This window comes from Spermophilus citellus, assembly GCF_964194105.1.
Source record: "Spermophilus citellus genome assembly, chromosome: 4".
NCBI classification, from domain to species: domain Eukaryota; kingdom Metazoa; phylum Chordata; class Mammalia; order Rodentia; family Sciuridae; genus Spermophilus; species Spermophilus citellus.
In genome coordinates this window covers 154,257,932-154,272,957 of record NC_138185.1, presented here as the reverse complement: position 1 = coordinate 154,272,957, position 15,026 = coordinate 154,257,932, and the positions used below count along the sequence as shown (strand labels likewise).

Below are 15,026 nucleotides of genomic sequence, written 5' to 3'. Positions count from 1 at the left end.
ACAAAAATAATGAAGATTGCTTTGGGAAATTCTCCTCTGAGAACACATAACCACAGCCTGTCCTCATATGGACTTAGGATTTTAATTTATTTCTGTAGTCAGGGAACCCCAAAGTAGATAAATTAACTTAAAAAGTGGTCCAGCCTGGAAATATCCCTGAGGCACTTGGCAGAAAAATCACAAAATTTCTCTGTGTGGCAAATCTTTAACCAAACCTCACAGAATGTCTTCCATAAAACCCCACTGAAAGGGAACTCACAACACAAAATAACAAAATACATGAGAAAAGTAGAAAGGTAATGTGTGTGCAAATGTAACCCTTAGGTTACACTTTGTGTAACACTTTGTGCTTAAGTATTATAAGTTTTTTAAGCAGGGCAAACATGAATAGCCCATAAAATCTGGTGCCTTTTTTTCTCAGTGAGGAAAACTTGGAACCCATTAAAAAGAATTGGGAAAAATATCTACCGTACAGGTCCATGAAATGAAGGGTGAAAGTAATGGAATAATATATATATAGCATGAGACTTTGTTTTAAAGAAAAAGTGTAAAGGTTATATATTTGTTTGTGCATATAAAAGTATGGAAATATATACATCCAACTTTTTGAAGAGTAGAATTTGGAGAAGTTTGAGGAAGAATTTTAAAATTTGTTTATTGTGTAGATGTATTTTTTTTTCTTTTCACAATGAGCATTAGTAATTTTTTAAAATAAAGGAAAATATTTTAAGGAGTTCTTTTGTTTATAACAACAATAGCAGCTATTTTGTCATTGAAAATAATGGACAAAACCCCATTTTTCCAAGTACAGTAGTACTGCTAGCTACAGGGAAGTCAAGCGATGGATTACGACAAACCCAGTGTTCTTTGAAAATCCTGTTTTTCACGCTTCTCTTAAGTTTGGCATTGTCACCTAAAATGCAATTGCTCTAAAGCTGGTTTTCAGAGTGTCCCCTTCTGAAAATAATGCTCATTGAGAACAACTTGGAAATGATTCAAGAACTGACTGCACTTCACAGTCAGTTACACAATGAACTTTATAGTCATGCACCCAAAAGATGGGATTGCAGCATTAGAAATGATGAGATCATCCCTCTCTTGTGTTTAGATTTAGTCAGGTAATCAAAGAAATTCTGAAAAGCAGAATAACTTCTTAAATACAAAAACATATAATAAGAGAATAGCAACTCTATAACATTTTGAAGAATTATCTGTTTTGCAAAAAAAGATGCTGGGTGGGGGAAAAAGATATCTTGCTACTAGATATGACCTTTATAAACCATAGGGAAATAATTTGCTATGCTCCAAAGATGAAAGCCTTGCTAGAAATAAGATATATATGAAATGCAGAAAAAAAGAACTCTGCTAAGACAGAACTTAAAAGTGGATAGTTAGGGGATTTTTGTTTCATCTGAAATCTAGCATTTGAAAATTAATTTTATTTGGATACATGTCACAATAAATATCTGAGTTATGGGACTGAGTTGATTCTGTAAGTTTCCTTTTAACAAAATGTATCCTCCTACTGTCCAAGTTTGGGACATGTCAAGCATCAAAAAGAAGAAACTTAAGTGATTATAAGATATCAAATAAAAACCCATGAGTACACTGTGGACATTGAAAGAGAAAGGAAGAAAAATAAGAACAACTCTTTTTTTTTTTTTTGAATGTCATCAAATAAAAGAAGGAAAGATACTTTTAAAATTACCACTTTTGTATCCCCAAAGCAGTAACTGATTGGGGCAAGGATCAGCAATGTAAACTAAAGCCAAAATTGGAATTGGAGAGAGAGTATATTTACACTGTACCAAAGAATCTCCCACAACCAACCATTTACAAAAAAAAAAAAAAAAAAAAAGCTTTTATAATGGAGACATCTATATTCATCAACTTAATTCAGTCTTAAATTCAGCAATGATGGAATGGTGGAGCAACCTGATATATTTCCTGTTGTGAAGCAAAAAACATACACAACATCTCTAGTAAAATCTTGCCAAGAATGTTTAACCTGAATCCAATCAAGTTTCACATTGTTTATAGAAAATTGAGGAGTTAGACTATATTAAAACACAATGTAAGGAAACACATCCAGAAAGTGTGCCCCCTTATATAAGACAACTATCCTGACTTTAGAAAAACCAATGCCACTGGGCATGGTGGCCAGCTACTCAGAAGTTTGAGACAGGAGGATAGCAAGTTTGAGGACAGCCTGAACAATTTATGGAGACCTTGCCTCAAAATAAAAAATAAAAAAGCTGGAGATGTAGCTCAATGGTGGAGCATCCCTAGGTTCAATCTCCAACACTGGGTAGAAAAAAAAAGAACAAGAAAAAAGAAAAAGCCAATGTGATTTTTCTTAAATGAGAGGAGATATTCTAGATTAAAAAGAGTAGAAGAGAACCCTACAAGCTATAACCAACTGCAATGCATAACACTGACGAAAACATGGTTGGGGGGAAAGGAAGCTGTTATTTAGGAATTCTTGAAACAAACTGGTAAATTTAAATATAAATATTTGATATCATGAATTACTATTAATTTTCCTTAGATGTGACCATGATATTGTGGTTATACAAGAGAATCTTCTTGCTCTTGAGAAATGCCTGCTTAAGTTTTTAAGAGAAAATATCAAAATACATGATATTTACCTTAAAGGGAGGCAGCAGTATAGAGTGGGGAGAGGGAAGGATTGCCAGTATCTGTCTTTAACCTTCAAAATCAGTAATATGGTTTAACCTAATACATACATAATAGAGAGCTAAAGCAAACATGGAAAACTATGTCAGCAATAGTTGAATCTAGTTTAATTGTACCACTTTTTCAACTTTTCCACGTGTTTAATTTTTTTATAAAAAAGAGTTGGGGGGGGCTAGAGATGTGGCTCAAGCGGTAGCGCGCTCGCCTGGCAAGCGTGCGGCCCGGGTTCGATCCTCAGCACCACATACAAACAAAGATGTTGTGTCTGCTGAAAACTAAAAAATAAATATTAAAAAAAATAATAACAATAATTTAAAAAAAAAAGAGTTGGGGGAGATTCTTCTCAGAAATGTTTTCCTTAAGAGACATCTATAAAATTTACCTTAATTTTAAATTACCTTACTATCCTAAAGAAGTGATTTGCTTTTCCAGATTTGCTTACTCATTATCCATACCAAGAACATTAAAACCTGTCTTAATTATTGCAAATAATATTCTAATTCTAGAGTAGGCGTAATACAAATCTAACAAACATCACCAATAATCAGCACAAGATTTATAAGTGTAAACATCTGGTTTTACACCCAAATAACAAACTTAACAGCAGTAAAACAAATTGTTTATTACAGCATATAATGTGTTATATTAAATTTACACAATGATATATATAAAACACATACTGTTTATATCATACAGTAATTTAACAACAGGAATATCAAAACAAATACTACTCATGCACAAAACATGCAAATATTGGTATTAAAAAGCATTTTACACAATACTGTTTACTAAAAAAAAAAAAAAAAAAAAAAGCCCTTCCAGATAGGGTCAGTGGTCCAATCTGGGCTGGATTGCACTAATGTTCAGGCCAATGCTTAGGTGGCACGGTGCTCAGTGAGCAATTCTAAGCTTGGTGTCACGCCCAAAGGTTATTTCATTAAGACTGAATTTCCTTGTACAAGAGGACCAACATTTTAACCCAAAGGCAAGTCCCTCATGGGACAGATGGTTGAATTAGCTACAAATCAGGGACGGAGAGAAAGGCATCAAAATGCTGGCTATATAGCCCAAGAAGGGGTTACTGTAACAGGGGCTAGGCACCAAGTATGGCAAAAGTTTTTGTGAATCCTGTCAAGGTATTACCAGCCTCCCTATCCAGTTTGCCATCTCTGGATTTAAGGTCTGGTCTACAAGTTTTGAGTCCAGTAAACATAAAAGTTCTGAGAAGAAAATAGGATCGGAAGACATCTGAGAAATGTAGACTACACTATTTAAAAATTAAAAATTAAAGAAACAATGACTCTTTCTTGTACTTACTTCACACAATTGTCTGGAATGCCCCTCAACAGGAAAGACCTTACAGAGACACTGCCCTAAGAATCACCGAGCAAATGCACATCCTAAGATTCCATCCACCTGACCTTGAAATCAAAAGGTCTCATTCCAATAAAATTGATCAAAACCTGTCCCTTGTCAGATGCTCATAAAATTTACAAGTCAGTTGATACCACAAAATTCATTCACTATCACCACCATTAAAACGTCAATATTTACTTACAACTAGCAATATATCCTTTACCTTCCATTAAAGGCACTAGAGACCATACATGATGAAGATGAGACATAATTTACCTTGGTTTTATCTTAATAAAACAAAAACATTCTATGAAAGTATCACACAAAAATTAAGACATCATCTTTTTCCCCTTTTTTCCCCTCTTTGTTCCCCCCACCCATCCCCCACACCCCAGTAACAGGGGGGAAAGACACTTTCTACTCAAACTGTGGTCATCAGTTTCAAAGAGCCAGAACGAAAGCGGAGGATCTTCTTCTTGAGGTTGTGCGAAGCCTTAATTTTGACAAAGGTTTTTGTGGGGTTGTTATGAAGGTCAGGGGCCGTGACCGTTTGAATTGGGAGGGTCTGGACAAACTGGGACCAAATTAAGCCCCCGCTTTCCTCGGAGTCGCTGGTGGTGGTGCTCTCGCCCACGAACTCGCCCTCGCTCACGCTGGACTCGCTGTCCCCGAAGCAGTTGGTGGTGTAGTTGCTCTGCTCGTCCTCGCTGGTGTCCACCACGGTGGAGTGGAAGAGGGACTCGCACTCGGCCGAGTACTCGGAGTCACTGGCTACGTAGGCATAGGGACTGGCGTAGGACATGGCCACCGGCACCGGGTACACACCCATGTGCTCCCTGCGAGCCCTCCGGGCCCTCCTCAGGGCCTCTTCGTAAGAAATCTCCGCCGAGGACTTCCACCGCCGGTAGTCGGTTCGCTTGTGCTTAGGTTTGGCCACCACCGGCTCCCGTCCGTGGCCGTGCGCCTTGTTTCCCGACCTGTGGCCGCTGCCCAGGGGCCTGCCGGGAAGACCCACGTCGGAAGGCCCACTCCCGCTCTTCCGTCCCTTAGTAGTCGCTTTCTTGAGTTTCTTATTTGTATCCAAGTCGTCGGAGAAACGACACTTCTTGCTCCCTGACCGGGTTTTCTCCCGGACGGTCGGCAGACTGTTCTCCAGACCCTGCAGGGCCTGGCCTCGGTGCTTCAGGGTGGAGCTTCTCGCGATGCCCATGTTCCTGTGGCCCCGTTGGAGCCTGCCACCCGGTGCCTGCCCCGGAATGAACTGAGCTTTGACCAGATGCCCTTCCTCCAGGCTTTGCGAAGAAGAGCCCTCGCTTTTGAAATCCAATGTAGGCCTCTCCTCCAAAGGAAAGGCAGGCGGCAGCAGTGGAGGAGGAATGGGCGCGGGGACAGCCTGCAGGCTGTTTTTCTGCGGTATTTTTTTCAGGGACTGCACAGCCTTGTTCTCCTGCAAGGGCACAGAACCTCTGCCGGGGCTCTCTTTTGGAGAGGCAGCTGAGATCTGAGAGCTTTCTTTCAGGGACTCACCTTTCCCAGCGGCTGGACACTGCGCATGCTCTTGGGAAGCTGCCTTGGCATTTGGGGGCAGATGCTTGCTTTGGAGCTCCGAGACCGTGCTTGCCAAGCAGCTCTCGGGTGGCGGCAACCTTTTACTTTCCAGTTGCTCTCCTTTTGATTCTTTTGACCATTGCTTCAGTGGGGAGAATACCCCATTGTCTGAAGAGGGTATTCCCCCAGTGGGCAAACACGCCTGTTTGGAATTCTTAAGGTTCACGGCGTTGCCCTGCGAGAGGCCGCCAATGGCCCTGACACACACGCTCCCATTTCTCAGAAGCCCTTTCGTGGGGTCAGCCTTCACACTGGTTCTGGGTTTGTTGGTCCTTACAGGATGTGTTTTTTTCTGAACCAGGCTCAGAATATAGCCATCCATTTTACTGGGTGAAGGATGGGAAGCAGACCACAGACTGCTTGGAGATGGTAAAGAACTCTCTGTTTTGGTGGCATCCAGTTCAGATCCAACGCAAATGTCATTTGCATGGTTCCCAAGCCTGTCCTCTTCCCTCAGAGGGTTGCCCGTCAGACAAAGGAGAAACATTGGGCTCTGCACAGCCACAGCATGAAGCGGACTGGGATAGCGATATACATCATTCCCGTTTTTAGACACCAGATCGCACTGGTACTTGGGATTCACATCTGCAATGACATCAAGGGAATTAAATTGTGGTGTGGAGGGGGAACAGCAAATTGCCCCTGAGGCCTGGTCTTCACAGTGGCCTTCTTTATATTCCAACCATCCTATGAGATCTGAAAAACATTTAAAGGTACACTCTGAAGAAATTAATTAGTAGCACCATCTTGTCTCTGACCAGTTTTTATTAAGACAAGTTCATGGGTAGAGAATGAATAACAAAGGAATAAAAAAATACTCCACTAGTTACTCTACCAGTTTACATAAGGTTCATATAACTGAATGAATGAAAAACAAATTTAACAAAAATTTGGCAAGATATGATATGTTCTTTAAAGGAAATACATTTAGCCATTAGAAATGTTTTCAAATTATTGAAAAGGGAAAACACTATAAATGTTAGTGAAAATAATGATATAAGAGTATGATTATTTGTGTTTATACAAAGAAAGTCTAAGATGAAGTCATACCAAGGTTCTAATAGTAGCACCTCAGTGTGATGGGGAAAAAGTTGATGTTCACTTTCATCTTTAAATTTTCAACAATAACTATTGCGGTTTTAACTGGAAAAAAAATCAATGAGTCTGTTCTGGCTTCCTTTTAAAATTCTTTGGATAAATTAGTTTCTATGGACTTTTTCCTCATTTTGTACTTTTTTTTTTTTTTAAAGAGAGAGTGAGAGGGGGGAGAGAGAGAGAGAGAGGAGAGAAAGAATTTTTAATATTTATTTTTTAGTTCTTGGCGGACACAACATCTTTGTTTGTATGTGGTGCTGAGGATGGAACCCGGGTCGCACACACGCCAGGCGAGCGCGCTACCGCTTGAGCCACATCCCCAGCCCCCATTTTGTACTTTTTAAAACTTGATTCCTAATGATATCTGTTCAGATATAACACCTACAAGGTCAAATAAACTGATCAAATTTCAATAATAACAGCATATTTTCAATAGTGATATTAAAAAATAAAACATTGTTTAATAGGATAGGGAGTTCTTCATAAGACTTTTTAAAAGATTGAGTACTAGTAATGGATAAATTTCCCACATCTTAAAAATGTTGATACCAAAATATAATGAAATCAAATTTTTTCTTAGTTAAATGATTTTAATTTCTTTTCTTTTCTTTTTTTTCTTTTTTTTCTTTTTTTTTTTTTTGGAAGGTTGGGTTACTAGGCATTGAATTTAGGGGGACTCAACCACTAAGCTACATCCCCAGCCCTATTTTGTATTTTGTATAGAGACAGGAGTTGCTTAGCACCTCTCCATTGCTGAGGTTGGCTTTGAATTCACAATCCTCCTGTCTCAGCCTCCCAAGCTACTGGGATTACAGGTGTGGGCCACAGCACCTGGTGATGATTTTGATTTCTTGGTGAATATTATAAACATCAAATCCTTTTAATGACCTTAAGTTATCAGAGAAAAATCAAAGTTGAGTCCATCATTGATTTATATTCCATTATATTTATTTATCCAGATATTAAAAACCTATGCACCTGTAATAAATTTCTTTTATAAAGAAAATATTTTAAAAAGGAAAATGATAATCTTCATCTACTCAACCCCCAATAAATAGTTTGTTCTAAGAAAAGGAAACCTCTATCCTTTCCCATCCCTCCTCCTCCACTACCCTAAGTCCTATCTTTGCCTTACTTTTTTCTCTTTTTCAGTGCTGGAGATTGAATTCAGGGGCACTCAATCACTGAGCCACATCCCTAGCTCCCTATTTTGTATTTTATTGGAGATGAAAGGGTCTCACTGAGTTGCTTATTGCCCTGCCAAGTTGCTGAGGCTGGCTTTGAACTCATGATCCTCCTACTTCCGCCTCCCTCATGCTTCATCTTCCAGAGCCACTGGGATTACAAGCCCACAAGACCACGCCCAGCTTTTGCCTTACTTAAAGCCACATTTACCTACATTTCACCACTGATCCCTTGTCCTTATTTAAGAGTTGAACCAGAGAGCTCAAGGCCCAGCCCAACTGTCTCAATGATGCAAGGAGGGCATTTGAGAGAGACAGAGGTCTGTCTTCAAGGAAAACCTGTACAAAAGTACCTTTCAATGGGCTTATAAAGTTTACCTCTGAAACCAGATTTACAGAGTGAGGAAGAACAATTATCAATGAACTTGAGGCCCAGACACTCTAGCCAACACAGTTCTGTGTTTCCTCAAATGATTGCTGTTGGAACACATATTGTACAAATACAAACCAATTAGCAACCTCAGCTGCTCAGTGTTAGGTTTTCCTTGCCTGAACTCAAAAGTTCAGTCTCATACCCAAGTGAAAAATAGATAAACACTGAGTACAGTGACTTGTGTCAGCACCTGCAGCATCTCTTATCTTCTCTGCTCTTTCATAGGACCAAAGGTGTAGTCGTGAATTTCAGCAACAACTCTGCCATTCAGCCCATGGGGAGTTTCTGACAACAGCTTATAAGCCAAAATTCCTCCTCTATTAGATGAGATTGTTGAATATAAAAATTTTGAATTCCGGGTTAGGGATGTGGCTCAAGCGGTAGCGCACTCGCCTGGCATGTGTGCGGCCCGGGTTCAATCCTCAGCACCACATACAAACAAAGATGTTGTGTCCGCCGAAAACTAAAAAATAAATATTAAAATTCTCTCTCTCTCTAAAAAAAAAAAAAAATTGAATTCCCTTGGGATGGTAAACATGGACCTGGCAGTTAGACATGAGCTTGAATCCTGCCTCTGCTACTTACTATGTAAATAGCTTAAAGAACTTCAATTGGCCTCAGTTTTTTAATACATAAAATAGAGCTAAAAATACCTACACACTCTGCAGAACTGTTTCGAGGATCAAGAGATATGCAGAGCATCTAGTGGTGCATACCACATAGTAGAAATGCAAAAACTGCCAGTACTAACAATATGATTCTCTCAGGAGGTCATAGCAAGTATAGTCCCAAGTGGGGAATTATGGGCTGGGTGGGGGAGGGTGCACATCATACAGAGTATTCTGGGAAACATGGAGGGGCCAGAGCTTTCTGAGGTGCCAGTTCTTGACAAGGATGATGGACGTATTTAACTTAACGTACACTTTAGTTTTAAGTGATTAAAGGAAGAAGAAAACTGTTCCAGAATGGTTTTCAAAAGAAATGCAATGGGGTTAGAGATATAGCACAATGGTAGAACATGTGTTCAGCATGCCACAACACTCTAGATTCAATCCCCAGCACCAAAACAAAAAAGAAAAGAAAATACAGACAAATTAAACAGCAAAAACTCAGAAATTCAGTTCAAGACTTATAATATTGGTACAGTATCTCCACTGTTAAATTGTCTTGCTACTATGAGAATACAAAGCCAAATGAGACCCAAAGAAGACTAAATTAATCCTAGACATTCATCTAGATAAAGCTATAAATTTAGACATATTATGGCACTCAGTGAAGTAAATTGATGAACTTTTGGTTTTCCATTAGCAAAAGAGGTCAGAGCTACATAACTCTAAGGGTCCTTAACCCTGCCAGTTAAAATTTCTATCAATGCTAACAATTCTTACCTGCAGATTTGGGGCAACCATCTGAGACAGTCAAGGTTGCCTCCAAGGGACTGCAAAAGCAAGTGCTGGAATGACAACTGGATAAACACTCACTGAACACCGAGTTAGAGGAATTAGAAAGGGATCCTGAAGCCCCATCACTCAGCTCATAAAACCCTACAAATAAAAAAATCGTAAGAATTAAAATTATGTCAAGGATAATACACATTCATGCTTAAAAGGAAAAAGGGAAGAGGGTTTTATTTTTTGGTGTTTTGGGCCATTTTATTTCACTGGATTTTAGAGTCCAATAGCTGATAATATGGTTTTATTTCAAACAATCATCATGAAAAGGCAAAGAGTGTATAACTATGGTTATGTTTCAAAGTTACTCTCACCATCAAATTGACCTTCCTCCTTGGCCTTGCTTTTAAAGATGTGTAAGAAAGGAACTTAGATCTGCCAAAGCTTCAACTTTATCATGAATCTTTCAGAAGGAATAGCCTTAAGAGAAAATAAAATCTAAGGAGCCAAATGGTTTAAAAGAAAAAAAAAAAAAAAAACTTTTGAAGTGATCTCAGGAAGTTGAAGTGTGACTAATTTTCTCGCCCAATTCTGACTTTCTCAAGTTTCAAAGGACTGCTCTTCCAAAAATTTGAATAGAACCTTTTTTTTTTTTTTTTTAACTCAGGGGACTGCAGTCAGATCGATCTCATTATTACAAATTTTATCATCTGACTTTATTTCTTTCTCACGCAACTGAATAGTAAACTACTCTTAGTTATCTCAGCAATGGAAACAAACCCCACTGCCATTTGCAAGTCTGGAACTACCAACCACAGGGGGCTACCTGTGAGTACAGAATTCTGTCCTTGTGTACACACACTCACCTGAGCTAGGCCGGCTGTCTGTCTCCAGATGTTCTTCAGATGTCTTCTCTACATCCAGTCTCAAGTCACTTATCTGTTTGTCAAGTTCTTGCAACTGATTCAACAAGCCAGCATCTCTTCTCCTTAAACAATTCTAATTAGGAAGAAACAGGGAAAGAAAAAATGGATATACTTTAGTGACAAAGAACCAGAAAGTCTTAAGTTTTCAAGGTTCACTAACCCTTCCCAAAACCAAAATTTTACTGGATAACCTGAAGTAAAGAAAAATTTCAGTAACTGGAAAATATGTCCTATCTTTAATTCTACTTTCTCTTATTTTGTGATGATGCAGTTTCTTCATTTTTCTAAAGAACTTTTTTTGTTGTTTGTTTTAACTAATATATACAATCTGTGACTTTTTATAGGGAGAGGCAAGAAAACTACAGAGAGACTTTAATCCATCTGGTATATAGCCAGTTTAAAATAAAGCTTCGTGGTAGACTTTTGAATTTGAAGTCAGAGTAACAAGTTTCCTACAATACATTATAATCTTACTTAGGTGAGGTTTTCTGGCCAAATGTCTTGGCCTGCAGAGTTTTGTTTTCTATTAGTTGCTTTGTGGGGTTTAATCAGTCTTAGGGCCTTTGAAAGTGAGAAACGAATACTAATAGCCAGTGCCAAGTATAATGTGAGCTGGCAGAATCCAAAACCCTCAAGGGAAGGTCCATCAAGATTTGAACTCAGCTCAGGTTTCCAAAGGTGACAGATTGGTTGTGCTAACTCACACCGCCACCTAGTGCTTCCTAGAGCTGGCTGGAAAGGCAAAAGAACTCAAAAGGCATCTGGTTCAAATCATGAATGCCAAGTCTACAAATGAAAATAGTACCATAAACACTGACTGGACTGGAATTCTCCTGACATACTGCCTTGCTCCCCTCAGACAGACAATAGGAATGCATCACTTGCAATCCTGACAGTCATGAAGCCCAAAATGTGCTATTGCACAAGGCACTGCATAAAATGTAAATGACCAGGCATAACCAGTGAGAATTGGTTCAAATTGTTGTTACATATGATCCTGGTCTGTTCAAAGAAACAGTAAAACGCCCAAACCAGAGCTATCACACAAAAACCACAGCATACATCCTTACAAAATAGATGCACATGAATACCTACTCCTCTTGACTGTTCTTTGATTTAAAAAGCTAGGGGACATAAATCAGATGCTTGTTTGCTAAAATTTGAGTTTCTTCGGGAAAAATGAACCAAATAAGTAAAGGCAGTTAGATACTCAAAAAATAAATTGTCTGAAAAGAGACAAAACAAGAAACCACATGACACTGACAGCCTCCCGACACTTTATTTTAAGAGGGCCATTATCTAGCATGTGTCTACTTTCAGATAGTATCACATGGTCAGATAAGGATCTTTTTGCCGTTTTCCAAAACTACATTTTGAGGTCACCGAAACAAAGCTGCCGCCATTATTCTGAGGCGGGGTCAAAAGCTGTTCTCAATACACTAAGGTCCAAAGTTCCTTTTCTTTCCATTAATGAAGACTGCATAGAGTGCCTGGGACGCTAGAAATCCTGTAAGATAAATGCTCCTCGAGAGCAAGTTCTCTCTTCTCCCACCTCTACCACCAATCACAGCTAGAGGAACGCATAAAGAAGAGGAGGCACGTTCTCCAGCCAAATTGCCATCAATTGCAATCTAGTTTTAGCTGCCTTATACAAAGGACTTCTATTTGAAACTAAGCACCAGTCCAGGAGAAAGCTGGTATGCTGGGGAGAGCCCTGGGAGGGGCAGGGCTCCCTACAGGCGCTTCAGTGTAATCGTAAAACTCGGTGTTAGTTAACCGAGCCACAAGCCCCCTCCTCGCTTTTGTCCCCTCTCTGCGGGAGGAGATGAAACTAGGGAGACCTCCTAATGAAATGGCATTTTAAGTGGGGGGTTGCGAACCTCTGGGGAAAGGGCATGTACTCATTTAACTATGGAGACAAGGTAAGAACTAGCGACTCCAAGAATCTCGAATGCAGAGGAGGAGGGGAGAGCAGCCACCCCCTCCCCGCAATCCGCGCGAGGTCGCCAGCCCCTCACCTGACACAAAGCAGGCACACGCCAGAACGACGCGCCGCAGGCACACAGCACTGGGGGTTAGGGAGGTATGAGGCGGGGGGGGGGGGGGGGGGCTCAAGACTGCAAGAATTTCCCCAGCCAGAGGCAACCCCGCGCCCACACTAGACCACCTGCCCGACCTCCAGTCCCGCGGCAGGGGCAGCCTTGCCTCACCTCCGGGCACGACTTACCAATTGCTTCCGCAGCAGCAAGATGTTCTCCTCCAAGAACTTCTCCTCCAGGCGGCTGCGCTGCGCCGCCTCGGCAGGCAGCTCCCCTGCTCGGGGCGCAGCGGTCCCCGCGCCCCCGACGCCGCGCAGGGCGCCCCGGACCAGCAGCTCCTGGCGCTGGCGCAGGTACTCCAGCTCCGCCAGCCCGGCCAGCGTGGCCTCCTGCCGTTCTCGGGTGCGCTGCCGCTCGGTGTCCGCCTCGCCCTTCTCCCGCCAGCGCCCCTCGGGCTCCGCCGCACGCTGCTCGCCCCGGGCGGGTGCCTGAGGCTCCAGCTCCCTCGCGGTGCGGGCTGGACTCGGCTTCATGGCCCCCAACCCAGGAGCAAAGACCGGTCACCGCAGCCGGGCTGCCAGGGTGGAAAAGCGAGGCGCTAGGGCTGCAGCTGCGAGTTCATGCCTCCCCGCACTGGGGCACAGCTGCGGGGACCAAAGCACAAGCGCTCGGGACCCGCTCGCGGCAGCCGGCTGCCGAGGACCCGGCCCGAGCGGCGCCGTCCGCTGTCGCCGCGAGTCCCTAGCCACGGCCCCGCAGCTGATAACGCCCAGCCCGGCGCTACGTCACGCGCGGTGGCCGGGCCACCCCCGCCTGGCGCCCGCCTCCCCGCGCCGGCCCCTCTGCTCTAGGTTCGCCCCCCTCGTTCACCGGTCTTCTGTCAGGCGCACCGCTCGCGCTCGCGGCCGGCCTCCTCCTCTCCGCCCCTCCCCGTCTCCTCCCCCGCTCTTCCCGCGGGCCTGCTAGCCCCCTTTCAGACTTAAACTGCACCCGATTTTTCCTCGTTGCTCATTGGCTCTTTTCCATCACCCAAAAGCGAGGGGCGAGCGCCTGGAGCCCCAGCATCCTGTTACAGTCAGCCTAACCGGCAGGGTCCGCGAAGGGACACGGCAGTTGGGCTCCCCAGAGAACTTTCTGAAACTCGACCAAGTTGCAGTACACAATCTTAACCCTTTCCCCACACGTCCACTCTCCGGGTCCGCTCACACTGGTTTAGGTTTCTTTCACCTTCCAAGCAAGTTACTGCGAGTGTATTCGAAGACAATTTCTATGAGTTGAGCTTTTGGTTTTGTTTCTGTTTTTTTTTTTTTTGTTTTGTTTTTTGTTTTGTTTTGTTTTAACTCCAGTTTGTAAAAGCATCCATACAAAGCACATTGCGGGGTTGTTTTAAAAACGTTTTTAAGTCTTGCTCTTTTTAATTTTTGACGGAAATCTCACTTTAGAAGGCATTTAAAACCAAGCAGGAAGATGTCATCTTAGGGCTAGGCGGTGGTATCAGTTCTTTTAAAAGCCTAAAGTTTATGAGTGTGCGTGCTTATGTGACTGGGGTTTTGTTTGCTTTTTAATGTTGTTATTTAGTCTCTGTTCACTAGAGCCAGACTCTGAAACCAGAGTACCTGAATTTGAAATCCTGTTTCACTCTTGAATAGTTGTATGGGCAAATTACTTGCCCTCTCTCCATGTTTCCCCAAAGGTGAAATGGAGCTACTATCAGAACTTGCCTGTTGCAAGAATTTTGATAATGTACATCATACAACATACATCTCTTGAAAGAGTGTGTTTACAACATAGCTGGCGCAAAGATTTTAAGGTTTTATGACTTGTGCCTCTTGCCCCACCCCACCAGAGGAACTTATCAAATTTTCCCCTGAAGTATCATTTGTGGGATGATCATTTAGGCTTAGGACACTGGACACAGGGAATTTCAGTGACCTAGGGATCTGCAAATGCCACTAGCTGGCCTGTTTATGGGACAGTACCACACGATTGTTAAAAGCACGCAGGCAAGCAACACGGAAATTGAAACCAGCATGTCACATTTTGCTGTAGTTCAGGCAAAGTGTTGTGTGAAGGAATACTTCTTATATCATTATGGCAGACTCTTGCACCTTTGACCAGCTGCTTACCCCTGCCAGGAATTTTCTTTGTCCCTTCACTGTGTGGTCTAATCTTCCTTCCAAAATCAGCTCACTCTCTTCCCTCCTCTGAACTCCTTAACTGAATGAATATTTGGACCTTTCCACAAGCTATTGTTTGGTTATTTACCTGGGTGTGTGCACACACATCTGTGTACGTAG

The 15,026-nt window shown here is 42.0% G+C and overlaps 1 protein-coding gene across 4 annotated transcripts; it reads right to left on the bottom strand.

Moving 5' to 3' along the window:
* Positions 1-2,977: 2,977 nt before the first annotated feature.
* Positions 2,978-13,596, bottom strand: DACT1 (dishevelled binding antagonist of beta catenin 1). 4 transcript variants are annotated; one of them, XM_081293184.1, is made up of 4 exons: positions 12,918-13,596; positions 10,631-10,763; positions 9,762-9,917; positions 2,978-6,357 (listed from the first exon to the last, which is right to left on the bottom strand). In XM_081293184.1, the coding sequence occupies exons 1-4, from the start codon at positions 13,260-13,262 to the stop codon at positions 4,475-4,477; spliced, it is 2,517 nt and encodes an 838-aa protein (XP_081149310.1). In that variant the 5' UTR covers positions 13,263-13,596; the 3' UTR covers positions 2,978-4,474. The 4 variants fall into 4 exon arrangements, with proteins under 4 accessions (XP_081149310.1, XP_081149312.1, XP_081149311.1 ...); XM_081293185.1 differs by having other exon boundaries at positions 2,979-6,246; XM_081293186.1 differs by lacking the exon at positions 9,762-9,917.
* Positions 13,597-15,026: the final 1,430 nt, after the last annotated feature.